This window comes from Oncorhynchus gorbuscha, linkage group LG20 (assembly GCF_021184085.1).
Source record: "Oncorhynchus gorbuscha isolate QuinsamMale2020 ecotype Even-year linkage group LG20, OgorEven_v1.0, whole genome shotgun sequence".
NCBI classification, from domain to species: Eukaryota; Metazoa; Chordata; class Actinopteri; order Salmoniformes; family Salmonidae; genus Oncorhynchus; species Oncorhynchus gorbuscha.
In genome coordinates, this window is record NC_060192.1 from 14,761,074 (window position 1) to 14,787,550 (window position 26,477).

General features: G+C 44.8%; 1 protein-coding gene and 1 pseudogene across 1 annotated transcript; both read right to left on the minus strand.

Moving 5' to 3' along the window:
- Nucleotides 1–12,524: 12,524 nt before the first annotated feature.
- Nucleotides 12,525–18,700, minus strand: LOC124007200 (intracellular hyaluronan-binding protein 4-like). Its single transcript, XM_046317591.1, has 9 exons — nucleotides 18,591–18,700; nucleotides 18,235–18,557; nucleotides 16,690–16,798; nucleotides 16,299–16,433; nucleotides 16,144–16,215; nucleotides 14,152–14,223; nucleotides 13,725–13,905; nucleotides 12,998–13,192; nucleotides 12,525–12,805 (listed from the first exon to the last, which is right to left on the minus strand). Exons 2-9 carry the CDS (start codon nucleotides 18,500–18,502, stop codon nucleotides 12,740–12,742), a joined length of 1,098 nt encoding a protein of 365 aa, XP_046173547.1. The 5' UTR covers nucleotides 18,503–18,557; nucleotides 18,591–18,700; the 3' UTR covers nucleotides 12,525–12,739.
- Nucleotides 18,701–23,033: 4,333 nt separating this feature from the next.
- LOC124006634 lies at nucleotides 23,034–25,022 on the minus strand (annotated as a pseudogene).
- Between the last annotated feature and the right edge of the window lie 1,455 nt (nucleotides 25,023–26,477).

Sequence of the window (26,477 nt, forward strand, 5' to 3'; positions counted from 1 at the left end):
ATGTCCACTCCCTGCCCAACCCTAACTGTAACCCCAACCATAACTAGCTTCATGTCCACCCCAACCCTGCTTCATGTCCACTCCCTGCCCAACCCCCTAACTGTAACCCCAACCATAACTAGCTTCATGTCCACTCCCTGCCAAACCCTAACTGTAACCCCAACCATAACTAGCTTCATGTCCACTCCCTGCCCAACCCTAACTGTAATCCCAACCATAACTAACTTCATGTCCACTCCCTGCCCAACCCTAACCATAACTAGCTTCATGTCCACTCCCTGCCCAACCCTAACTGTAACCCCAACCATAACTAGCTTCATGTCCACTCCCTGCCCAACCCTAAATGTAACCCCAACCATAACTAGCTTCATGTCCACTCCCTGCCCAACCCTAACTGTAACCCCAACCATAACTAGCTTCATGTCCACTCCCTGCCCAACCCTAACTGTAACCCCAACCATAACTAGCTTCATGTCCACTCCCTGCCAAACCCTAACTGTAACCCCAACCATAACTAGCTTCATGTCCACTCCCTGCCCAACCCTAACTGTAACCCCAACCATAACTAGCTTCGTGTCCACTCCCTGCCCAACCCTAACTGTAACCCCAACCATAACTAGCTTCATGTCCACTCCTGCCCAACCCTTACCATAACTAGCTTCATGTCCACTCCCTGCCCAACCCTAACTGTAATCCCAACCATAACTAGCTTCATGTCCACTCCCTGCCCAACCCTAACTGTAACCCCAACCATAACTAGCTTCATGTCCACTCCCTGCCCAACCCCAACCATAACTAGCTTCATATCCACTCCCTGCCCAACCCTAACTGTAACCCCAACCATAACTAGCTTCATGTCCACTCCCTGCCCAACCCCAACCATAACTAGCTTCATGTCCACTCCCTGCCCAACCTGAACTGTAACCCCAACCGTAACTAGCTTCATGTCCATTCCCTGCCCAACCCCGACCATAACTAGCTTCATGTCCACTCCCTGCCCAACCCTAACTGTAACCCCAACCGTAACTATCTTCATGTCCACTCCCTGCCCAACCCCAACCATAACTAGCTTCATGTCCACTCCCTGCCCAACCTGAACTGTAACCCCAACCGTAACTAGCTTCATGTCCATTCCCTGCCCAACCCCGACCATAACTAGCTTCATGTCCACTCCCTGCCCAACCCTAACTGTAACCCCAACCGTAACTATCTTCATGTCCACTCTCTGCCCAACCCTAACTGTAACCCCAACCATAACTAGCTTCATGTCCAATCCCTGCCCAACCCTAACTGTAACCCCAACCATAACTAGCTTCATGTCCACTCGCTGCCCAACCCCAACTACCTTCATGTCCACTCCCTGCCCAACCCTAACTGTAACCCCAACCATAACTAGCTTCATGTCCACTCCCTGCCCAACCCTAACTGTAACCCCAACCATAACTAGCTTCATGTCCAATCCCTGCCCAACCCTAACTGTAACCCCAACCATAACTAGCTTCATGTCCACTCCCTGCCCAACCCCAACCATAACTAGCTTCATGTCCACTCCCTGCCCAACCCTAACTGTAACCCCAACCATAACTAGCTTCATGTCCACTCCCTGCCCAACCCTAAATGTAACCCCAACCATAACTAGCTTCATGTCCACTCCCTGCCCAACCCTAACTGTAACCCCAACCATAACTAGCTTCATGTCCACTCCCTGCCCAACCCTAACTGTAACCCCAACCATAACTAGCTTCATGTCCAATCCCTGCCCAACCCTAACTGTAACCCCAACCATAACTAGCTTCATGTCCACTCCCTGCCAAACCCTAACTGTAACCCCAACCATAACTAGCTTCGTGTCCACTCCCTGCCCAACCCTAACTGTAACCCCAACCATAACTAGCTTCATGTCCGCTCCCTGCCCAACCCTAACCATAACTAGCTTCATGTCCACTCCCTGCCCAACCCTAACTGTAATCCCAACCATAACTAGCTTCATGTCCACTCCCTGCCCAACCCCAACCATAACTAGCTTCATGTCCACTCCCTGCCCAACCCTAACCATAACTAGCTTCATGTCCACTCCCTGCCCAACCCTAACTGTAACCCCAACCATAACTAGCTTCATGTCCACTCCCTGCCCAACCCCAACCATAACTAGCTTCATGTCCACTCCCTGCCCAACCCTAACTGTAACCCCAACCATAACTAGCTTCATGTCCACTCTCTGCCCAACCCTAACTGTAACCCCAACCATAACTAGCTTCATGTCCACTCCCTGCCCAACCCTTACCATAACTAGCTTCATGTCCACTCCCTGCCCAACCCTAACTGTAATCCCAACCATAACTAGCTTCATGTCCACTCCCTGCCCAACCCTAACTGTAACCCCAACCATAACTAGCTTCATGTCCACTCCCTGCCCAACCCCAACCATAACTAGCTTCATATCCACTCCCTGCCCAACCCTAACTGTAACCCCAACCATAACTAGCTTCATGTCCACTCCCTGCCCAACCCCAACCATAACTAGCTTCATGTCCACTCCCTGCCCAACCTGAACTGTAACCCCAACCGTAACTAGCTTCATGTCCATTCCCTGCCCAACCCCGACCATAACTAGCTTCATGTCCACTCCCTGCCCAACCCTAACTGTAACCCCAACCGTAACTATCTTCATGTCCACTCCTGCCCAACCCCAACCATAACTAGCTTCATGTCCACTCCTGCCCAACCTGAACTGTAACCCCAACCGTAACTAGCTTCATGTCCATTCCCTGCCCAACCCCGACCATAACTAGCTTCATGTCCACTCCCTGCCCAACCCTAACTGTAACCCCAACCGTAACTATCTTCATGTCCACTCTCTGCCCAACCCTAACTGTAACCCCAACCATAACTAGCTTCATGTCCAATCCCTGCCCAACCCTAACTGTAACCCCAACCATAACTAGCTTCATGTCCACTCGCTGCCCAACCCCAACTACCTTCATGTCCACTCCCTGCCCAACCCTAACTGTAACCCCAACCATAACTAGCTTCATGTCCACTCCCTGCCCAACCCTAACTGTAACCCCAACCATAACTAGCTTCATGTCCAATCCCTGCCCAACCCTAACTGTAACCCCAACCATAACTAGCTTCATGTCCACTCCCTGCCCAACCCCAACCATAACTAGCTTCATGTCCACTCCCTGCCCAACCCTAACTGTAACCCCAACCATAACTAGCTTCATGTCCACTCCCTGCCCAACCCTAAATGTAACCCCAACCATAACTAGCTTCATGTCCACTCCCTGCCCAACCCTAACTGTAACCCCAACCATAACTAGCTTCATGTCCACTCCTGCCCAACCCTAACTGTAACCCCAACCATAACTAGCTTCATGTCCAATCCCTGCCCAACCCTAACTGTAACCCCAACCATAACTAGCTTCATGTCCACTCCCTGCCAAACCCTAACTGTAACCCCAACCATAACTAGCTTCGTGTCCACTCCCTGCCCAACCCTAACTGTAACCCCAACCATAACTAGCTTCATGTCCACTCCTGCCCAACCCTAACCATAACTAGCTTCATGTCCACTCCCTGCCCAACCCTAACTGTAATCCCAACCATAACTAGCTTCATGTCCACTCCTGCCCAACCCCAACCATAACTAGCTTCATGTCCACTCCCTGCCCAACCCTAACCATAACTAGCTTCATGTCCACTCCCTGCCCAACCCTAACTGTAACCCCAACCATAACTAGCTTCATGTCCACTCCCTGCCCAACCCCAACCATAACTAGCTTCATGTCCACTCCCTGCCCAACCCTAACTGTAACCCCAACCATAACTAGCTTCATGTCCACTCTCTGCCCAACCCTAACTGTAACCCCAACCATAACTAGCTTCATGTCCACTCCCTTCCCAACCCCAACCATAACTAGCTCCATGTCCACTCCCTGCCCAACCCGAACTGTAACCCCAACCATAACTAGCTTCATGTCCACTCCCTGCCCAACCCCAACCATAACTAGCTTCATGTCCACTCCCTGCCCAACCCCAACCATAACTAGCTTCATGTTCACTCCCTGCCCAACCCCGACCATAACTAGCTTCATGTCCACTCCCTGCCCAACCCTAACTGTAACCCCAACCGTAACTATCTTCATGTCCACTCTCTGCCCAACCCTAACTGTAACCCCAACCGTAACTAGCTTCATGTCCACTCCCTGCCCAACCCTAATTGTAACCCCAACCATAACTAGCTTCATGTCCACTCCCTGCCCAACCCTAACTGTAACCCCAACCATAACTAGCTTCGTGTCCACTCCCTGCCCAACCCTAACTGTAACCCCAACCATAACTAGCTTCATGTCCACTCCCTGCCCAACCCTTACCATAACTAGCTTCATGTCCACTCCTGCCCAACCCTAACTGTAATCCCAACCATAACTAGCTTCATGTCCACTCCCTGCCCAACCCCAACCATAACTAGCTTCATGTCCACTCCCTGCCCAACCCTAACCATAACTAGCTTCATGTCCACTCCCTGCCCAACCCTAACTGTAACCCCAACCATAACTAGCTTCATGTCCACTCCCTGCCCAACCCCAACCATAACTAGCTTCATGTCCACTCCCTGCCCAACCTGAACTGTAACCCCAACCGTAACTAGCTTCATGTCCATTCCCTGCCCAACCCCGACCATAACTAGCTTCATGTCCACTCCCTGCCCAACCCTAACTGTAACCCCAACCGTAACTATCTTCATGTCCACTCTCTGCCCAACCCTAACTGTAACCCCAACCATAACTAGCTTCATGTCCACTCCCTGCCCAACCCCAACTAGCTTCATGTCCACTGCCTGCCCAACCCTAACTGTAACCCCAACCATAACTAGCTTCATGTCCACTCCCTGCCCAACCCTAACTGTAACCCCAACCATAACTAGCTTCATGTCCAATCCCTGCCCAACCCTAACTGTAACCCCAACCATAACTAGCTTCATGTCCAATCCCTGCCCAACCCTAACTGTAACCCCAACCATAACTAGCTTCATGTCCACTCCCTGCCAAACCCTAACTGTAACCCCAACCATAACTAGCTTCATGTCCACTCCCTGCCCAACCCTAACTGTAATCCCAACCATAACTAACTTCATGTCCACTCCCTGCCCAACCCTAACCATAACTAGCTTCATGTCCACTCCCTGCCCAACCCTAACTGTAACCCCAACCATAACTAGCTTCATGTCCACTCCCTGCCCAACCCTAAATGTAACCCCAACCATAACTAGCTTCATGTCCACTCCCTGCCCAACCCTAACTGTAACCCCAACCATAACTAGCTTCATGTCCACTCCCTGCCCAACCCTAACTGTAACCCCAACCATAACTAGCTTCATGTCCAATCCCTGCCCAACCCTAACTGTAACCCCAACCATAACTAGCTTCATGTCCACTCCCTGCCAAACCCTAACTGTAACCCCAACCATAACTAGCTTCGTGTCCACTCCCTGCCCAACCCTAACTGTAACCCCAACCATAACTAGCTTCATGTCCACTCCCTGCCCTACCCTAACCATAACTAGCTTCATGTCCACTCCCTGCCCAACCCCAACCATAACTAGCTTCATGTCCACTCCCTGCCCAACCCCAACCATAACTAGCTTCATGTCCACTCCCTGCCCAACCCTAACCATAACTAGCTTCATGTCCACTCCCTGCCCAACCCTAACTGTAACCCCAACCATAACTAGCTTCATGTCCACTCCCTGCCCAACCCCAACCATAACTAGCTTCATGTCCACTCCCTGCCCAACCCTAACTGTAACCCCAACCATAACTAGCTTCATGTCCACTCTCTGCCCAACCCTAACTGTAACCCCAACCACAACTAGCTTCATGTCCACTCCCTTCCCAACCCCAACCATAACTAGCTTCATGTCCACTCCCTGCCCAACCCGAACTGTAACCCCAACCATAACTAGCTTCATGTCCACTCCCTGCCAAACCCCAACCATAACTAGCTTCATGTCCACTCCCTGCCCAACCCCAACCATAACTAGCTTCATGTTCACTCCCTGCCCAACCCCGACCATAACTAGCTTCATGTCCACTCCCTGCCCAACCCTAACTGTAACCCCAACCGTAACTATCTTCATGTCCACTCTCTGCCCAACCCTAACTGTAACCCCAACCGTAACTAGCTTCATGTCCACTCCCTGCCCAACCCTAATTGTAACCCCAACCATAACTAGCTTCATGTCCACTCCCTGCCCAACCCTAACTGTAACCCCAACCATAACTAGCTTCGTGTCCGCTCCCTGCCCAACCCTAACTGTAACCCCAACCATAACTAGCTTCATGTCCACTCCCTGCCCAACCCTTACCATAACTAGCTTCATGTCCACTCCCTGCCCAACCCTAACTGTAATCCCAACCATAACTAGCTTCATGTCCACTCCCTGCCCAACCCCAACCATAACTAGCTTCATGTCCACTCCCTGCCCAACCCTAACCATAACTAGCTTCATGTCCACTCCCTGCCCAACCCTAACTGTAACCCCAACCATAACTAGCTTCATGTCCACTCCCTGCCCAACCCCAACCATAACAAGCTTCATGTCCACTCCCTGCCCAACCTGAACTGTAACCCCAAACGTAACTAGCTTCATGTCCATTCCCTGCCCAACCCCGACCATAACTAGCTTCATGTCCACTCCCTGCCCAACCCTAACTGTAACCCCAACCGTAACTATCTTCATGTCCACTCTCTGCCCAACCCTAACTGTAACCCCAACCATAACTAGCTTCATGTCCACTCCCTGCCCAACCCCAACTAGCTTCATGTCCACTCCCTGCCCAACCCTAACTGTAACCCCAACCATAACTAGCTTCATGTCCACTCCCTGCCCAACCCTAACTGTAACCCCAACCATAACTAGCTTCATGTCCAATCCCTGCCCAACCCTAACTGTAACCCCAACCATAACTAGCTTCATGTCCAATCCCTGCCCAACCCTAACTGTAACCGCAACCATAACTAGCTTCATGTCCACTCCCTGCCAAACCCTAACTGTAACCCCAATCATAACTAGCTTCATGTCCACTCCCTGCCCAACCCTAACTGTAATCCCAACCATAACTAACTTCATGTCCACTCCCTGCCCAACCCTAACCATAACTAGCTTCATGTCCACTCCCTGCCCAACCCTAACTGTAACCCCAACCATAACTAGCTTCATGTCCACTCCCTGCCCAACCCTAAATGTAACCCCAACCATAACTAGCTTCATGTCCACTCCCTGCCCAACCCTAACTGTAACCCCAACCATAAGCTTCTCCAACCATAACTAGCTTCATGTCCACTCCTGCCCAACCCTAACTGTAACCCCAACCATAACTAGCTTCATGTCCACTCCCTGCCCAACCCTAATGTAACCCCAACCATAACTAGCTTCATGTCCACTCCCTGCCCAACCCTAACTGTAACCCCAACCATAACTAGCTTCATGTCCACTCCCTGCCAAACCCTAACTGTAACCCCAACCATAACTAGCTTCGTGTCCACTCCCTGCCCAACCTTAACTGTAACCCCAACCATAACTAGCTTCATGTCCACTCCCTGCCCAACCCTAACCATAACTAGCTTCATGTCCACTCCCTGCCCAACCCTAACTGTAATCCCAACCATAACTAGCGTCATTTCCACTCCCTGCCCAACCCCAACCATAACTAGCTTCATGTCCACTCCCTGCCCAACCCTAACCATAACTAGCTTCATGTCCACTCCCTGCCCAACCCTAACTGTAACCCCAACCATAACTAGCTTCATGTCCACTCCCTGCCCAACCCCAACCATAACTAGCTTCATGTCCACTCCCTGCCCAACCCTAACTGTAACCCCAACCATAACTAGCTTCATGTCCACTCTCTGCCCAACCCTAACTGTAACCCCAACCATAACTAGCTTCATGTCCACTCCCTTCCCAACCCCAACCATAACTAGCTTCATGTCCACTCCCTGCCCAACCCCAACTGTAACCCCAACCATAACTAGCTTCATGTCCACTCCCTGCCCAACCCCAACCATAACTAGCTTCATGTCCACTCCCTGCCCAACCCCAACCATAACTAGCTTCATGTTCACTCCCTGCCCAACCCCGACCATAACTAGCTTCATGTCCACTCCCTGCCCAACCCTAACTGTAACCCCAACCGTAACTATCTTCATGTCCACTCTCTGCCCAACCCTAACTGTAACCCCAACCGTAACTAGCTTCATGTCCACTCCCTGCCCAACCCTAATTGTAACCCCAACCATAACTAGCTTCATGTCCACTCCCTGCCCAACCCTAACTGTAACCCCAACCATAACTAGCTTCGTGTCCACTCCCTGCCCAACCCTAACTGTAACCCCAACCATAACTAGCTTCATGTCCACTCCCTGCCCAACCCTTACCATAACTAGCTTCATGTCCACTCCCTGCCCAACCCTAACTGTAATCCCAACCATAACTAGCTTCATGTCCACTCCCTGCCCAACCCCAACCATAACTAGCTTCATGTCCACTCCCTGCCCAACCCTAACCATAACTAGCTTCATGTCCACTCCCTGCCCAACCCTAACTGTAACCCCAACCATAACTAGCTTCATGTCCACTCCCTGCCCAACCCCAACCATAACTAGCTTCATGTCCACTCCCTCCCTGCCCAACCCCAACCATAACTAGCTTCATGTTCACTCCCTGCCCAACCCCGACCATAACTAGCTTCATGTCCACTCCCTGCCCAACCCTAACTGTAACCCCAACCGTAACTATCTTCATGTCCACTCTCTGCCCAACCCTAACTGTAACCCCAACCGTAACTAGCTTCATGTCCACTCCTGCCCAACCAACCCTAATTGTAACCCCAACCATAACTAGCTTCATGTCCACTCCCTGCCCAACCCTAACTGTAACCCCAACCATAACTAGCTTCGTGTCCACTCCCTGCCCAACCCTAACTGTAACCCCAACCATAACTAGCTTCATGTCCACTCCCTGCCCAACCCTTACCATAACTAGCTTCATGTCCACTCCCTGCCCAACCCTAACTGTAATCCCAACCATAACTAGCTTCATGTCCACTCCCTGCCCAACCCTAACTGTAATCCCAACCATAACTAGCTTCATGTCCACTTCTTGCCCAACCCTAACTGTAACCCCAACCATAACTAGCTTCATGTCCACTCCCTGCCCAACCCCAACCATAGCTAGCTTCATGTCCACTCCCTGCCCAACCCTAACTGTAACCCCAACCATAACTAGCTTCATGTCCACTCCCTGCCCAACCCTAACCCCAACCATAACTAACTTCATGTCCACTCCCTGCCCAACCCTAACTGTAACCCCAACCATAACTAGCTTCATGTCCACATCCCGGCTCAGCCCTAACTCCAAGAGACAAGATGAGGGTTATGGTTGAGCCGGGATCTGGATATGAAGCTAGGGTACGGGTTAGGTTTAGGTTTGTCTGCCTGCCTGCGTGTTTATGTCTGTCTGCCTGTCTGTGTCTTTAACCAATTTACCCATTGCAGCTCTGTCACCAACTTTTTTGTCTTGAGTGCAATGTATTGACTTATATGCCAATATCCTTGATGCATATCTATGCGTCAATATCCTGTCTGTGGAGGGGGGAAGTGGAGAGAGGTGGAGGTCAGAGATAGAAATTGTATAGAGGAGACAGAATGGAGGGGAGAGAGGGAGGCAGGGAGGGGGAAAATAGAAGAGTTGGGTGTCATGTGATGCCTTTCTCTGTGTCCATATTGTGATGCTATTCTTCCCCCATTGACTGCAATTTATTGACATACGCTTCAACCCTGTGACACCTCTTTTCCTATAAACTACATGTGTTGACAGAAGATAAAATTGGTTGAAGCTTGTATTTTCCCATTGACTGCAATGTATTCAGAAAATCAGATGCAATGACATCTGTTTTTAGCAACAACAACAAAAACGTGCCAGGGTGACGTTTTCAGGCTAATAATGATCGGATCAGCCTATTTGGGCCCAATAACAATTATAATATATGCCATTTAGCAGACACTTCTATCCAGACTGAGTCTTAGTGGCATCATTAGAGTAGAAGCAGTGTGTATGCCGTATATCCACTTATTTTTCAGTGGGCATTGCGTATACTCACTTCTTAATCCCCACGATGTGTATCAAAGTAGTGTACGGGAGGTACATGCCGTATCAATTAATAAAGCTGAGGGAACAGATCAGAATGTTTAGATTCAAATGTTTAACTATTATTTCTTCACATCATAGGCGCAGCAATGTGCACACGGTGGTAAGCCTACGCAAATGTATTTTTGGGGGGATATTATCAATGTACTAGGACAGAGCCAAGAAAAAACACAATACTGTCTGGTCTTTGTGCACTTTAACCAGCCTCGATGGGTTCATAAAAGCATAAGGACATGCTGCAGACATGATTAAGTATTGTTTAATGTTCATTCCCCACCCTTATTTTTTTTAAATACATGTTAATTTCAGCGATGTGTATGATTTTGGCTTATGCGATATTTACTTGGGCATTTACAAATTCCTTGTAAATAACCAGACTGAGGCATTGACAGATGAACAGCACTCAAACCACTCGGCCCTCTTCTGAGAAAAATTAATAACTTCCCTCACATCCTTTGCAACAACAGGGCCTCATGGGGCTCCACTAAGAGCCTTGTTTTGATTTCCTCAGATGAAATACAGATAATTACCAAAATACAGGAAACACCAACATAAACTGTCTTAATATGGTGTAGGGCCACCGTGAGCCAGAACAAATTCAGTGCACCTTCATAGATTCTACAAGTGTCTGGAGCTATTTTGAGGGATGGAACACCATTCTTCCACAATAACTTCCATAATTTGGTGTTTTGTTGGTGGAAACCGCTGTCTTCGCTCCGGAATCTCCCATAAGTGTTCAATTGGGTTGAGATTTGGTGACTGAGATTGCCATGGCATATGGTTTACATTTTTCCCTTGCTTACCAAACCAATGCCCCCATCTACTCATGCCCTGTAGATGGGGGCATTGCCAAGGTAACCAAAAATAATGGTTTTTGGTTGCTCCAGCATTGTTATAGATGACCAAGCATAATTGCTTAACTCAGGAACCACACCTGAATGGAAGTGCATGCTTTCAATATATTTTGTATCTCATTAACATAAGTATTTCCATTATTACCTACATCAACCCCCCACTGACCTTTACCTGCCAATCAATATAATGAGCACTCCTTTGAGAATCCAAGGAAGAAAGGTGTCTGCACATTGGTTCAAAACCCGTTGAGTGTCAACTTCACTAGTATATTATATTTTCTCAATTGAGTCACTGTTCCGGTAGGTCTACATACAAATCACTGTCAGCTGTGCTGCTAGATAAACATTTTTTTTTTTTTTTTAACTCAAGTCAAATTGCAGTTTAAATTTCTCACACACCTCTGCGAGTTGATTGACGAGTCCACATGTAAAGACTATACAGTGCTCTACAGAGTGTAATTAATGGTGTGCATAGCCACGGTCAGTGTGGATGGCTGATTGAGCAACATGCTGATCAGATGACACATTGATTTAGAGCTCCTCTACCAGAGGCTCTGGCCATCCATCTACCCATTAGCCAATCTCTTGCATGGGGATTGATTCTCCCAAGACCTTAGTCTCATTGGGCCCCAGTATGACCACAAAGAACCATACATCATGTTGCCTAGCCGTCTCTCAAATAAGAAAATATTTCCATAAGAAATCAGACCGGTCAGACTATGTTCAGTGAATAGCTTAACTAATGAGCAGACCAATGAGTGTTGCTCCCTGACTAACTGATTCTAATAGTTAAGCCCAGTAAGACCAGAGGAAAGTAGGAACTTAGAACTGACCAGCCTCACGAAGGGACAAAGTGGAAACACAGCAAATTCTTGAGCATCAACACAAAAGGTTGAACAAAATTCATTAAAATAGCATTAAGTGAGCGACCAGCTTAGTTTCACAGGAGAAAAAGATGGAGCTGGCTGGGGCACTGGCGCTATGAAAGGTCTATAATGACAGGAAGCTTCATGGATTGAAGTTCATTACCAGTGAACAGCAGGGGGAGAGCTCAGTTACTGACACTACTTTTACAGAATGGAAAACGTACGCAGATGTTTACATGTCCTACAGACAACGCATTTCTATAGCCTATAACATTTAACAATAAAGATGTTAACATTTAACACCAAACAATTTACTCTAATGGGCCAAGTATCACATGCAGTTTAACATTTGTCTTATTTGGATGAGTGGTTGTTCGAAGGCTTGAGGCAAATTTGAGAAATTGTCTCGACTCCCCCTTGTGGCTGACAAAGGCACGCTGCAGGTCTAGGCATTGGCACAAATGGCCATCAACTACAGTAATTAATGTGCTCAAATTAAATTGATACATTTTCACTGGAGAAAACATTAAGGGGTCCATCACCATGTCAATATACACAAGGTTGTACAAACTGTATCCTATAGCAGATATGTCAATGTCAACAGTGCATTTATTATTATAATCAGGTCAAGTATTCATATTTCCCATTACAATGAAAGGCCATTCATCTGAACTCTGATTTATATACAGTTCTTTGGGATGTATAAGAGTTACTTCGCTTGGGAAGTGCAGCTCATTCTACTAAGGCACAGTACAGGTGACAGTCCACCAATGGACTGGGCTCTGGTCTAATGCTGACCCCTTCCTTTAGGCCAGGGCAGGGAAGTCCTCTGGGTCATCAGGGTTTGGTGCCTGTCCCTGCTGGACCTGAGCCTGGGGAGAATCAGAGTCAACTTAGTGGGATGCCTGCATCAAGACATGAGCAAAGAACAAAGCCCAGCAGGCAATTTTAGTGCAATTCAAATGCATGAGGCACCAGGGATGAAAGAAAACACGTTGCTGCCCTCTACTGTGGTTTGAAACCTCTTCATGTACAGCCAAAAGGACCCAGTCAACCAGACAAACCTTTTCAGGAGGCTTCTGAGGAGAAACGGTCTCTGGCCGTGTGGCTGGGCCACCTCGTCCACCCCCACCTCTTCCTCTGGTCCCCCGTGAGGGTCGTCCCAGGCTGCCAAAGTCAATCTTCAGCTTGGCTGTGATGTCATTGGCAGGGCGACGGAGAGATGCAGCATCATCCTCCTCAACCTCAACCTGCTCCAGCTGAGTCAGAACCCAGGCAGCACAGACAAACACTTAGAAAAATCAGTACTGTGACTACTAGGGTTGTAAAACCACCAGTAATTTAACAAAGTTACTGGAATTTTTGTAATTTAATAAGTAATATGGTAACTTGTCATTTGTATTCATATTCAAAAAATATAAACCCGTGTCCATAAGTTTAGTGGATTCATTTTCAATCAGGTCTTCAAAGATTTACCACCATTACAACTGCCACCAATTTGGCACCAAAACATTTTACAACAAAGACATTGAAAGATAAATAAGTATAAAAATATCCTTCAATATTGCATGCCAAAACTCTCATATTATACAAACAGTATTCACTTATATCGGTTATACAGCATTGTCATTTTATTAAAAAAATATATATTCAAGTTCCCAAAATACTGGTAGTATTTAGAGGTAATGCACTCTCCCTTTTGCAACCTTAATTGTGATTCAATGAGGTACCAAACAGGAAAACGAGCGATTAAGCAGCCTGTATTTGCAGCATTTTACCAGGATTCCTCACCTCAACCTGTTTCTTGGACTTGTGGATGACCACTGAGTCAGAGGGCACAATGGTATCAGCCTTGCGCAGGTTGAACTCCTTCTTGGGACGGTTCTGTTCTTGCAGGGCTTTCCACTCATCCAGAGACATCTCCACAGCAACATCCACCACTGCTTCCCCCTCGCCTTCATTCTCAGGGGCGCTGCAGAGAATCAACAGTTTACTATGGCATAGGAAAATCAAACACTCCAAAACTCATTCTATAAGTAGAGTGAATTGTGAGTATTTAAAATGGGAATGTCATAGCATGTATAGCCTAGTCTGTGAAAAAAAAAGTGAGAAAAAAAATGGGTATTGCAGAAAGAATTAAGCTATACATATACTGTTTGCATAGTCTCACTGGCTGATTAAATAGTGGTGCTGTGCTGGTGAACCATTTGTCACTCACAGATTTTCACCAGTGTCTGCCACCTCATCTCCGTCACCTCCCTCAGTCGCCGCAGCCCCATCAGCTGCCGCACTAAAAAAACACATCAGGTTTAACTACGGTAACAATCATGCAAGACAATTCTCAGATGACAAACACTTGAGACATGGTTGTTGAACCACTCAATGAGGGCTTTTCTAATTCAGATCAGAAAGGAAAACATTGGCTTTAGTTTATATTTTTTCTAGACAAGTCACAACATTCCGCCATCCTTCCAAATCTCATCTTGTTGACTACCATTGGAAGTGTGGGAAACTTCAGTATCTGATTATGTGTTTGAATTTATCCTTCTTCCTTATTTGACCAAATTGGACATTTAAGTAGCCTGTGGCGTTAATTTGGAAACTTACGCTAGCTAGCTTGTTGCAAGTCAGAAATTTTTTTCTTAGAACCTCTGGACCGCCAGAGGGAAATATTTGATTGGTTTTACAAGTGGCAACAAGTCACTAGCATCCTCCTAGACCACGAGTTCCAAAACGTTCTCCCTCGGGCCACCCTTCTAACCTTGTGCATTCTATTACAACTTTCAAAAGTTGAAAGCCGGACTGACTTTTGGGTGGGACCCCGACAACCCCTTCTGGAGGCGTGCCCCAGTCTGGGAACCACTGCCCTAGATTAGTGATGCACCAATATGACATTTTTGGCGTAAGTGATATTTTCCTTTACAACAAAAAAAAGATACACGATAACCAATATTTAATTTTAGCAGCCTTACACATTCTAGTACAGTTACACCACACACGGACGCAGTGGTCTAAGGCACTGCATCTCAGTGCAAGAAGAGTCACTACAGTCCCTGGTTCGAATCCAGTTTGTATCACATCCAGCCGTGATTGGGAGTCCCATAGGGAAGCGCACAATTGGCCCAGCATCATCCGGGCTGCGATTGTAAATAAGAATTAGTTCTAAACGGACTTGCTAAGTTAAATAAAAGGTTACACACTACACTGACCAAAAACTTATTTTTGGGCATTTACGCATGTCCCCATTACCAGTAAAACAATCTAAACCCATTTCTTGCACTTACTTACTCGTTGTTCATTTGTTCAGCCGTTTTTATTCTCAACCAGGATTTCTATGGAATGCAGTTTGGCTCTTTGCATGTCAAAAGAGATAAGTCAAATAACACTATAGAAATCTGTTTAAGTAGCTAGCTAACTATATAGCTATGCGTCACTTAAAATAACCCTAATTTACAAGACAGATTTCGCCTTGGAGTTGTCTCGCTGAAATGATCTTACTCTTTCAAAATGACTGCTCGATCAACACAGCAAACATTGTGTGGGCTAGGTTAGGAATGCTGTTGCACATGTAGCGCACAATTTTACATGGCGTTATTACATCATGTACCATGTTATACAAGTATACACGGTAGCTTTGACATCGTTTTTTAACATTGGTGTTAAACTAGACATTGACCAATACCAATGTTATCATTTTTAGCTAATAATCGTCCGATTCCGATATGTTCACCGATATATTGTGCATACCTACCCTACTGTAATCCACCCCTTTTTATAGTCTACCCGATGAGAACTTCCCCAGGCTTTTGAACAGAATGTGAAATGCCTGGGCTTCAGAGGCTACTCCCCCAATTATAGCAGAGCTCTCCTATAGCTAGTTAAACACTGCACTGAGCAAAAGCAAGGCACTACAGAGGGTAGTGCGTACGGCCTACAACAGGCTGTATCAGAGGAAGGCCCAAATATTGTCAGACTCCAGCCTCCCAAGTCAGACTGTTGTTACCGCACGACATGCAGTACCGATGCAAGTCCGGAACCAACAGGACCCTGAACAGCTTCTACCCCCCCAAGCCACAAGACTGCTAAATAGTTAGTTCAACTACCTTTGTTACCTACATTGTTTATCTTTCCTGTTGCCTCGTCACTTAATCCCTACTGTTAGTCTACACCTGTAGTTTACGAAACACCAACGGTCCTAGTGTGCACTCACCTTATGTGGTCCCTCATAGATCCCCAGTTACGTGGACCACTGCCCCCTCGCTTCTCCTCTGACCGCACACCACTGAAACAGGCAAATGCTCAAAAGTCACCAACCTCTACTTCACAAAAAAAATTGATACGGGTTACGTGGAGTATTGATCTTACGTTCTATCACTGCCACTGTGGCGCTCGAACTCCCTCTTGCCTCTCTGGTCAAAGCCATCTGTGGATCTTATGTTGCCCCCGCCACGCATTCCTCTTCCACGGCCCCTTCCAGGACGCTCACCCTGATCCACAGGCCTGTTGGGGTAGAGTGAGTAGTTATTACAGTCCTAAGTGGCCAGAGTCAAAACACATACTCTAGACCAATGATAAGCCTTTGTTCTATCCTAGCAGGTAGAGTTTGAACTTCCATACAAGTAATCAGTTCTCAGATCTGCAAAGCAGTGTCAGCATAGAAAATAAACTGAAGGAAATTACACATGGGAATCCTTGAATAGCCAGTGTCCAGTTTAATATGTGAAACCAGAAAAATGCCCACCTCGTGTATAACTACCTTTCAATAGAGTATCCTAAGGGTGCTTCACTGTCGTTCTGCCTTCGATCCCGGAAGCCAACACGTCGCTCCTCTAGATGGCCAGGTGCACCTTGAGGATATTTCGAACCTGCACATAAATCAAAGCTTAATGTAGATGAGAAATTATGCAACCAGCACCACACAAAACCAGTAGAACAGCCAACTAATCCAGAGGATCCAATTACCTACAATGTAACCGAGAGCTAGCTAGCCGATAGGTATTATCGCAAGGCCACAGCTTTCTTGTTTCTACCATTTAATGGGTAGCTATACTGAAGAGAAAACTATTGAAGGTTTTACTAAGCTACAGTTCATACACGGAAACCAGTCAAGTTAAACAAATTCATCAGGCCCTATTCTATGGATTTCACATGACTGGGCAGGGGTGCAGCCATGGGTGGTTAGAGGCCAAACCACTTGGTAGCCCAGCCAAGCCAACCAGAATGAGTTTCTCCCACAAAGGGGCTTTATTACACCACAGAAATACACACCGCCCCCACAATCTTGCAGGTGAAGAAGCTGGATGTGGAGTTCTTGGACTAGTGTGGTTACAGTCTGCGGTTGTGAGGCCGGTTGGACATACTGCCAAATTCTCTACAATGATGTGGGGGCAGCTTATGATAAAGAAATTATCTTTAAATGATCTGGAAACAGCTCTGGTGGATATTCTTGCAGTCGGCATGCCAATTGTACTCTCCCTCAACTTGGAGACAACTGTGGCATTGTGTTGTGACAAAACTTCACATTATGAAAGCTGTCTTATTGTCCCCAGCACAAGATGCACCTGTAATGATCATGCTGTTTAATTCGTTTCTTGACATGCCACACCTGTCAGGTGGATGGATTAGTTTGGCAAAAGGAATTCACTAAAAGGGATGAAAAATAAAAATGAAGTTGTGCGTATAGCAAAAGTACATTTTTACTTCAGGTCATGTTATTTCAACACTTTACATGTTGCGTACATTTTTGTTCAGTACATTCAGACATTGCTAACCTGTACAGTGGTGTTATGACCCAAATCCAGGTTTAAACCATCGTTAGCTAGCTGACTACCGTGGTAAGTCTACTAGCTAGATACATTCAAAGGTCTGTTCTGTACCGACAACTAACGTTAGATTGTATGTCATCGATTTAGCAGCAGCCTACCTGATTGCTAACTAAATTGCTAGCAATTTCACGAAAGTAGCACTGATTCAAGTAAAAAATACCTAACTAGAGCAAACCCATGTTGCACCGAACTAAGATGTTATCTACAGTAGTTACCGTTACATTTGGCTAGCGACAGTAGTTAACTACCCAAAGCATCTAAACCCCAAAGTCTACAATCCCAGTTCCATAAACACGAAGGACAAACAAGAAGAGACTCTTATTAAAGTTCACTAGCAAGCAAAGTTCGTCACGCCGGAACTGTATAAGTTTAACTACACATGCAATACACCCGACACGTGCTGTTAATCTTTACTAGAAGTTAAGACACTTTCTTGAAGTAAACTAGATAGGCCTTCAGCTATCGCATAGACTTACCCTGTAAACTTTTAACGTGTGCATTGTCGCATTCCCCTGCACTCAATGGAGTTCTCCTGTCCTTTTGAGAGTCCTTCTTCACAAGTTTATCTGTAGTGGCAGTTTTTTTAGGCTCATTTTTCTTTTTCTTCTGCTTCTCCACCTGAGCCTCGCGAATGATGTCGAACGGGTCGGCATCGTCGTCTAAAAGATGACCAAAGCGGTTTGTCACGGAGCACCCAAAACCAGCACTTTCGGTGTCGGTGGGTTCATCAACAATTCCCTTCATGTTGAGAATTGAATTTTCCCCCAAAAAATCTACTGGAATACAATCTGGATTACACCTCTAAATCTATTGACCTTTACGAGCCGAAGACCTCAAGAACAAACATATTGACCCGTGAATAAATCACGACTATTCCCCCTGGCTAAATTTCGAACAAACTCACTTGCATATTTGAGCATGCGGTTCGTCCAAAATGGCGGATAATTTATATTCAACCCATAATATTACAATATTATTCATGAGGTTAAGGACACTCCCCTTTTTAATATCATCACCATCACAGCCAAACAACATTTATTGGGCCCGTTCGAGCGGATCACTTTTGTCAAGTTAGTGACTATCGCTGGTCACCACCTTTCAAACTGTGTTGCATTCTGTGGATCAAAATGGTTCGACTTCCGCCTGTATGAACTTTATAACAAACATTTTTATCATCATATATTCTGCAAATCCAACACCTTGCATACAGTGCCAGTGTATGAAAATGTCAATTTTTGGTCTACTATTCATTTTAAATATTTATTTAGTCATTTCAAAAGTAAATTCAAATAATTAAATATATCCCTTGATTTAACCAGGTGAAGAGAACTGATCTTTTGCACAGTGTGGCTGCAAAATAGATACCTGTTTTCATCATGCCAAGCATCTGAAAATAAAACACCACTGCTCATAGCTAATGAAATCAAATGGTTTTCATCATTAGTTGTGATAACCGTTGATCTCTCAGGCAGCTGTACATCCGTAGCTGGATAATTTTTGACCAACAGTTTCTTGCCGATACTTTCTTTGTTCTCAACTTAGAAGAAAATGGTGATTTATAAACTTCCATCGATAGTTGCAGGTGGAACGTTGGAATTTAGAAAATGCTCTATTATTTAAAGCTTCAATATGTAACTTTAAGGGCATCCTGACCAAATTCTCATAGAAATGTGAGTTACAGATCTGTCATTTTCTATGCTTCCCGTTCTTAGGCGTAGCTGCAAATACAATAGTTTTGGTTACTGCAAGATAGCTCACAGCGGTTTAGATGATCCAATGATTCTGTACACTATACATTGCTTGTTTTGTTACAAACAGAAATTAGGCGAACTATTTGAATTTTTGCAACCGAGAAATTACAGTTGAAGTCGGAAGTTTACATACACCTTAGCCAAATACATTTAAACTCAGTTTTTCCACAATTCCTGACATTAAATCCTAGTAAAAATTCACTGTCTCAGGTCAGTTATGGTCACCACTTTATTTCAAGAAAGTGAAATGTAGAGAATGATATATTTCAGCTTTTATTTCTTTCATCACATTCCCAATGGGTTAGACATTAACATACACTCAATTAGTATTTGGTAGCATTGCCTTCAAATGGTTTAACTTGGGTCAAACGTTTCAGGTAGCCTTCCACAATAAGTTGGGTGAATTTTGACCCACTCCTCCTGACAGAGCTGGTGTAACTTAGTCAGGTTTGTAGGCCTCTTTGCTCGCACATGCTTTTTCAGTTCTGCCCACACATTTTCTATGGGATTGAGGTTAGGGTGTTGGGATGGCCACTCCAATACCTTGACTTTGTTGTCCTTATAAGCCATTTTGCCACAACTTTGGAAGTATGCTTAGGGTCATTGTCCATTTGGAAGACCCATTTGCGACCAAGCTTAAACTTCCTGACTGATTTTTTTTTCTGAGGTCTTGGCTGATTTACCCATGGTGTCAAGCAAAGAGGCACTGAGTTTGAAGGTTGGCATTGAAAAAACATCCACAGGTAAACCTCCAAATTGTCTCAAATTATATCAATTAGCCTAGTAGAAGCTTCTAAAGCCATGACATAATTTTCTGGAATTTTCCAAGCTGTTTAAAGGCACAGTCAACATAGTGTGTGTAAACTTCTGACCCACTGGAATTGTGATACAGTGAATTATAAGTGAAATAATCTGTCTGTATATAATTGTTGGAAAAATTGCTTGTGTCATGCACAAAATAGATGTCCTAACCAACTTACCAAAACTATAGTTTAACAAGACATTTGTGGTGTGGTTGAAAAACAAGTTTTAATAACTCCAACCTAAGTGTATGTAAACTTCCGACTTAAACTGTATGTAGCGACTTCTGCATATTGCATCTTTAATAAGAAAAAATGCTCTGTGAGATAATCAGACTATTTGAGTATTTTTGTGGGCTGCTCTAGTGTAATTGGGGTTTCCATTGTCTTGTAATTCCAAGCTGGAAAGTACCCAGGGCCTTGCCTTGGCTCCAACATAGAGCAGATCCGCCGCAGCCATGGCCCAGTGAGACACGGATGCTGGCCCGTGTAGATGGAAACAGACAAGTCTGAGCCTTTTGGGTTAAACACCGGGGTAAATTCACCTCACAAAGCAACTGTCTTGATTGATGGAGGCTGTTGATTCTTCTTGCCACAAGTCTTTAGTGTCACACAGAGCCTACATTAACATAAAACACTGGCAGCCCACTGGTGTGTGGGTAAGTCTCACTGGAACAGCAATGGTAGTGTGTTCAGATTTCTATCACATGAAGCGTGCACACACAGCGCGAATACACAAGACGCAGCATGCATACTCACCAAGCTCACCTTTACATGGTTTTGACCATGCTTCAGTTAATAGAAATCTGAACACACAACCAGCACTTTGAAACGTTGGTTTAATAATACTTTCCGGTGGATATATTGTCAAATCTCTGCCCACATAAGGACCAACCACGCAGGTAACAGGTAGAGTAGGTTCAAATGTAATTTTAGTCAACATTCCAGCTTGTAGAGGACCATTTCCTGAATGAAACAAAGATATTCCAGACAGTAGTGGATTTAGAAATTCACGCATCTGGTCCCCAGGCAAGTCACTCTGTGACCATCATATTTCATTCCATTCCAGTCTTTAGTCCGGTCATGGCCAGCTCTGAAATTACTTGCCTATTAAATCAATTTATGCTTGATCTAGCAATAGGGTCCAGAGGCTCTGTAAGAAGGGTGTGGCACAATTGAGGTGCCTCTGGAGGTTTGCAGAGGACAAATCAAGCTCTGTACTGCATCGGCAAGCGCCTCGCAAATTTTGTAACAATGCGGAGGGCTCCATATAGCTCCGCATTGACATGATTTGTTGACGGTAGGTTGGGGCGTGAGGTCCTGTACAAACAAACACACTTCCATGACATCTTCCTTCACAACAGCGCTGCGTAGAAGAATGAATGCCTTGACTTCTCAGAGGCCGTATCACCAGTAAATGCTGTACGGCCACTGCAGGTCGGATTGACCACGCAGAAACTTCAAGGCAGGGCGGTAAGTCATTCCATGGAGGGCCTAGTGTCTGCTGGTTTTGGACTTTTCCTTTCAATTAAGACCTATAAAACCAGGTGAGTTCCTTACTAATTAGTGAACTTTATTCAACAACCAAGTACGAGGAGCGAAAACCCGCAGACACTCAGCTCTCATTGGAATGAGTTTGACACGTGCTTCAAGGGATACGAATAAGAAGTGTTTTGTAACATTAGGCCCTAAAGCAAGTGTTGATGTGTGAAGAGATGATCACAGTAGTAATGGGGATTTAATTGTTTTTTATTTGTTCCATCAGCACTGTGTTGGCTACACAAGTAGATAAGTGTTAGTATTTACTTCCTATCCTCACAAGGCTAGACCTTTATTGCTGGCAGTGTTGAATTATAACCACCACAGATCAGCCAGGCAAAACTCAAAAAGTCTCCCTCATCTATTGGGTGTAATATTAATTAATTGAATGCAATCAGAACACCACACAACAAAACTATTGCTCACTCAAGGCAAAATTACAATTAAAACTTGTTAGGAAAGTATTAACTTTTCCCGTTGATTCAATAAATATTTCACCAAATATCTTATCTATACATTGAAGACAAAACAACATCTTCACTGAACAAAAATTGGGTTGGTCCCATGTTTGAAAAGCTTATTTCTCTCAAATTCTGTTCACAAATCTGTTTACATCCGTTAGTGAGGATTTCTTTGCCAAGAAAATCCATCCACCTGAGGCATATCAAGAAGCTGATTAAATAGCATGACCATTACATAGGTGCACCTTGTGCTATGGACAATAGAATGTGCCGTTTTGTCACAACACAATGCCACAGATGTCTCAAGTTGAGGGAGCGTGCAATTGACATGGTAACTGCAGGAATGTCCACCGAAGCTGTTGCCAGATAAATTAACATGACATTTTCTACCATATGCTGCTTTCAACGTCGTTTTTGGCCTCACAACCACAGACCATGTGTATGGTGTCGTGTTTGCGAGCAGTTTGCTGATGTCAACGTTGTGAACAGAGTGCCCCATGGTGGAGGTGGGGTTATGGTATGGGCAGACATAAGCTACGGACAATGAACACAATTGCATTTTAGCGATGGCAATTTGAATGGACATTGCCGTGACGAGATCCTGAGGACCATTTTTTTTAAAGGTATTTGTGACCAACAGATGCATATCTGTATTCCCAGTCATGTGAAATCCATAGATTAGGGCCATAGATTCATTAATTTATTTTAATTGACTGCTTTTTTAATGAACTCTAACTCAGTAAAATCTTTGAAATTGTTGCATGTTGCATTTATATTTTTGTTCAGTATACATCCAAACAGTAGAGTAGAATTGTCTATTGTCCCTTTAAAAGTATAATATCTCCATCAAATGAAACTGAACATTTATGAAGTAAGCCCATTCCATTATACAGAGGGATCAGGTTTTCAGAGTGATCCTGTACATTTTTTTCCAATGACTGTTTTCTAGTTGAACTTGCACCTATGAAGTTTCAGGTTTCGGGCACATGCATAGCCATTCCCACATTTGTTGCACACAAATACTTTCACACCAGTGTGAACACACTGGTGAGAAACTAAATGACTTGTCTGGGAGAATCTCTTGCCACTTCACAAGCATCTGGTCTGTCCCGTGTGAGTGCTCATGTGGTTTACAAGAGTACACTTTATCGTGAAACCTTTCCCACAAATGCAACAGTTGAATGGTCTCTCGCCTGTTTGACAAATGTAGCCTTCATTGTGAAACTTTTACCACAAATATAACAGTTGAATTTTTTTCCTCCTATGTGTATGTGCTGATAAGAGCACAGATTTGTGATTAGCAGCCTTTACCACAGTGGCTACAGACGTGACTTTGAAGTTAAGAAGGCAAGTGAATCATCTTGTGTTTCTTGACGTCGGCACACGATGATGCGAGGTAAAGCCTTCCCCACATATATTACACGTGTAAGGCTTTTCACCAGTGTGACTGCACTGACATATCTTAAGGATTGTTAATTGGGTGAAACCTTTACCACCAGTAGTACAAACGTACAATTTCTGCCCTGTGTGAGAAAGCTTTGTGTCTTGAGATTGCCTGGGTTACAGAACTTTTTACCACATATTACAGGTAAAAGATTGTTCACCAGTATGTACGATCGTGCCATTTGAGCCTGGTTGCATCAGAGAGATGTTTGCCACAAACATCACAGACATACTGGTAGTCTCTTTTTCTGGTATGGATGGAGGCCATATGTCATTTGAGAGCACTTGCACCCCGGAAGTATGCCACATGAATTAGAGACAGGTTCTTGTCCAGTGTGCATGGTTTTGTCTTTCAAAAGTGTGCGAGATGACAACACTTGCCGCATACGTCACAGACAGTCGGTTTCTCTCTGATATGGGCAAACGTGCTTTGAGCTGGCTTGCACAACAGTAACTCTTGCCCATAAACCACAGACAAAAGGTTTCTGTCCAGTTTGTAAAGTCATATGATCTTTGAGACTGGTTGAAAGACGGAAACCTTTGCCACATGCATCAAAGCGCTAAGCCCTTGCTTGAGGAGTTGCACTCTGACTGGATAAGGATGAAAGGAAAAGCTTGCCACAGGTTTCACAGCAATACTTCTCCTTCAAGTGCTCTGCTTTATGAAGATCCCATTGATACCATGACTGAAAGGTCTTAGACAGCACCTGTGTGCCCTTTCCGCGTGATCCCTGAAGTTGTGCCTTTTCAGAGCACTTTCCCCACAGAATATCTTTTCACATGTTGTGCAGGTGTTCCGAGTTGGGTTAAGCTCCCTGTGTTTGACCTAACTACTTCTCAACGCAAACATCTTCCCACAATCTGAGCATTTGAAGGTCTTCTCTTTAGAAAGCACCACCAAGAGGTGATTACTACACCCTGTCTTTGTACTAAAACCTTTCCCACACTTGCGGGCAACTAAAGGGTTTGATGTGAGAATTAAGGTGGGCTTAAGCATATATCTCCAATTGAAACACTTTCCACAAAAGTCGCAAATGAAGGGCTTCTTCGCTGCTCCGGTGGCAGCGCTTCTATCCAAACTTTGGGCTGTATTTAAAGAATCACCATTCTGAACATTATCTCCAATCCTGCCTGGGTTTGGTTCTGTGTTTGAGGGATGGCCATCTTGTTTCTCTGGGTCTGATGAAGGTGAGATCTGGGGATTAAGGTGAACTTCCTCTTGATGATCAAATTCAGAGAGCAATACCACATCTGCAACAGAGAGGGACATTGTGATTGCTGAGGCATAAATGTAAAACAAACTACTGCATTACATATATGAATAAGATTGTGGATATGAATGACCATTTCTCCTAAATAACTTAAACGGCAATGTACCCACCCTTAAAAAGTATTCCTTAATAGTCTGATGGTCGTATTTACCCCAATAAATGCATAGGAACACTAATTTTAAATGTTTTTTTTTTACAGATTGTCCTGAATATCCTTAATCATAAAAAGTCACCTCAAAAGTTGGCTAAATGGTAGTGGTACCACGATGCCATTAGCTGACTGATTCAAGTAATATGTTTCATAAAATTGCACCATACAATACAGCTATTGGACTCGACCATGTCTACCCGTATTCAGTGTAGTCTTGTCGACGTCTCAGTGTTTCTCTGGTCATCTTGTGTCTGAGTCAGCCCAAGGGGAGGTCTGGGAGTAAAAATCCGCTTCCTCTTGATGAGCTTCCTCAGAGAGAGGGTCAAAGCAGTAGTTGTAGAAATGAATACGGTCTCATAAAAAAATCAGTATGTGTAAAAAAAATAAGACATGCAACAACACCAAAAATATTCCTCACTATAAATCTGCTAGCTAAGAATTTCAATCCAGTGTTTGATGACTTGTCAAATGTATTCTCTTTTTGGACATAGAAATCAGCCTAGTATTGACATCATGCATTACACATGTGCACTGTTCATGTTGATATCATCATCTGTTCAGGTAGCTAGCTAAGTGGGATATTATTTGGGGCAGCAGGGTAGCCTAGTGGTTAGAGCATTGGACTAGTAACTGTAAGGTTGCAAGTTCAAACCCCTGAGCTGACGAGGTACAAATCTGTCGTTCTGCCCCTGAGCAGGCAGTTTACCCACTGTTCCTATGCCGTCATTGAAAATAAGATTTTGTTCTTAACTGACTTGCCTAGTTAAATAAAGGTAAATAAAATAAATTAAGTAAGGAGGGAGTACAATTGAACTAGTCTAGAACACTTGCTGCTTTTGGCTGACAGGTTATACATTTCCACACAATTAGCATAATTCAGTTTACAGCCTATGGGTGTGTACCTTTTGGTGCGCCTCAGTCCCCTTTTCCAGACGGACACTCATGCCTGTGGAAGTCTTCTCCCTTTTGACCATCATCACGTTCGCCCTTTTTTCCAACATCTTAATGAATATTGTATCTGAAAGATTAAAATATGAAGTTAGAGCGACCTAACAGGTTCCAATTGATGTTCAGGTAGCGAACTTGGTAGGTGGGCAAACGACAGTAGTTACAGATGAGAGATGGAGTATCTGGTTCAGTAACAGTTAACGCGTTAGCAAGGTAACCTTCACTGGTAAAATTTTGTAGCTATCTAGTTTGCTAGCCAGTCACGTTTTCACCAGCAAACTCGTTTTTTCCGGCCAAATGTGTAGTCACTGTCTTGGTTTTGTTCACACGAAGTTTATTCTTCATCAAACTAATT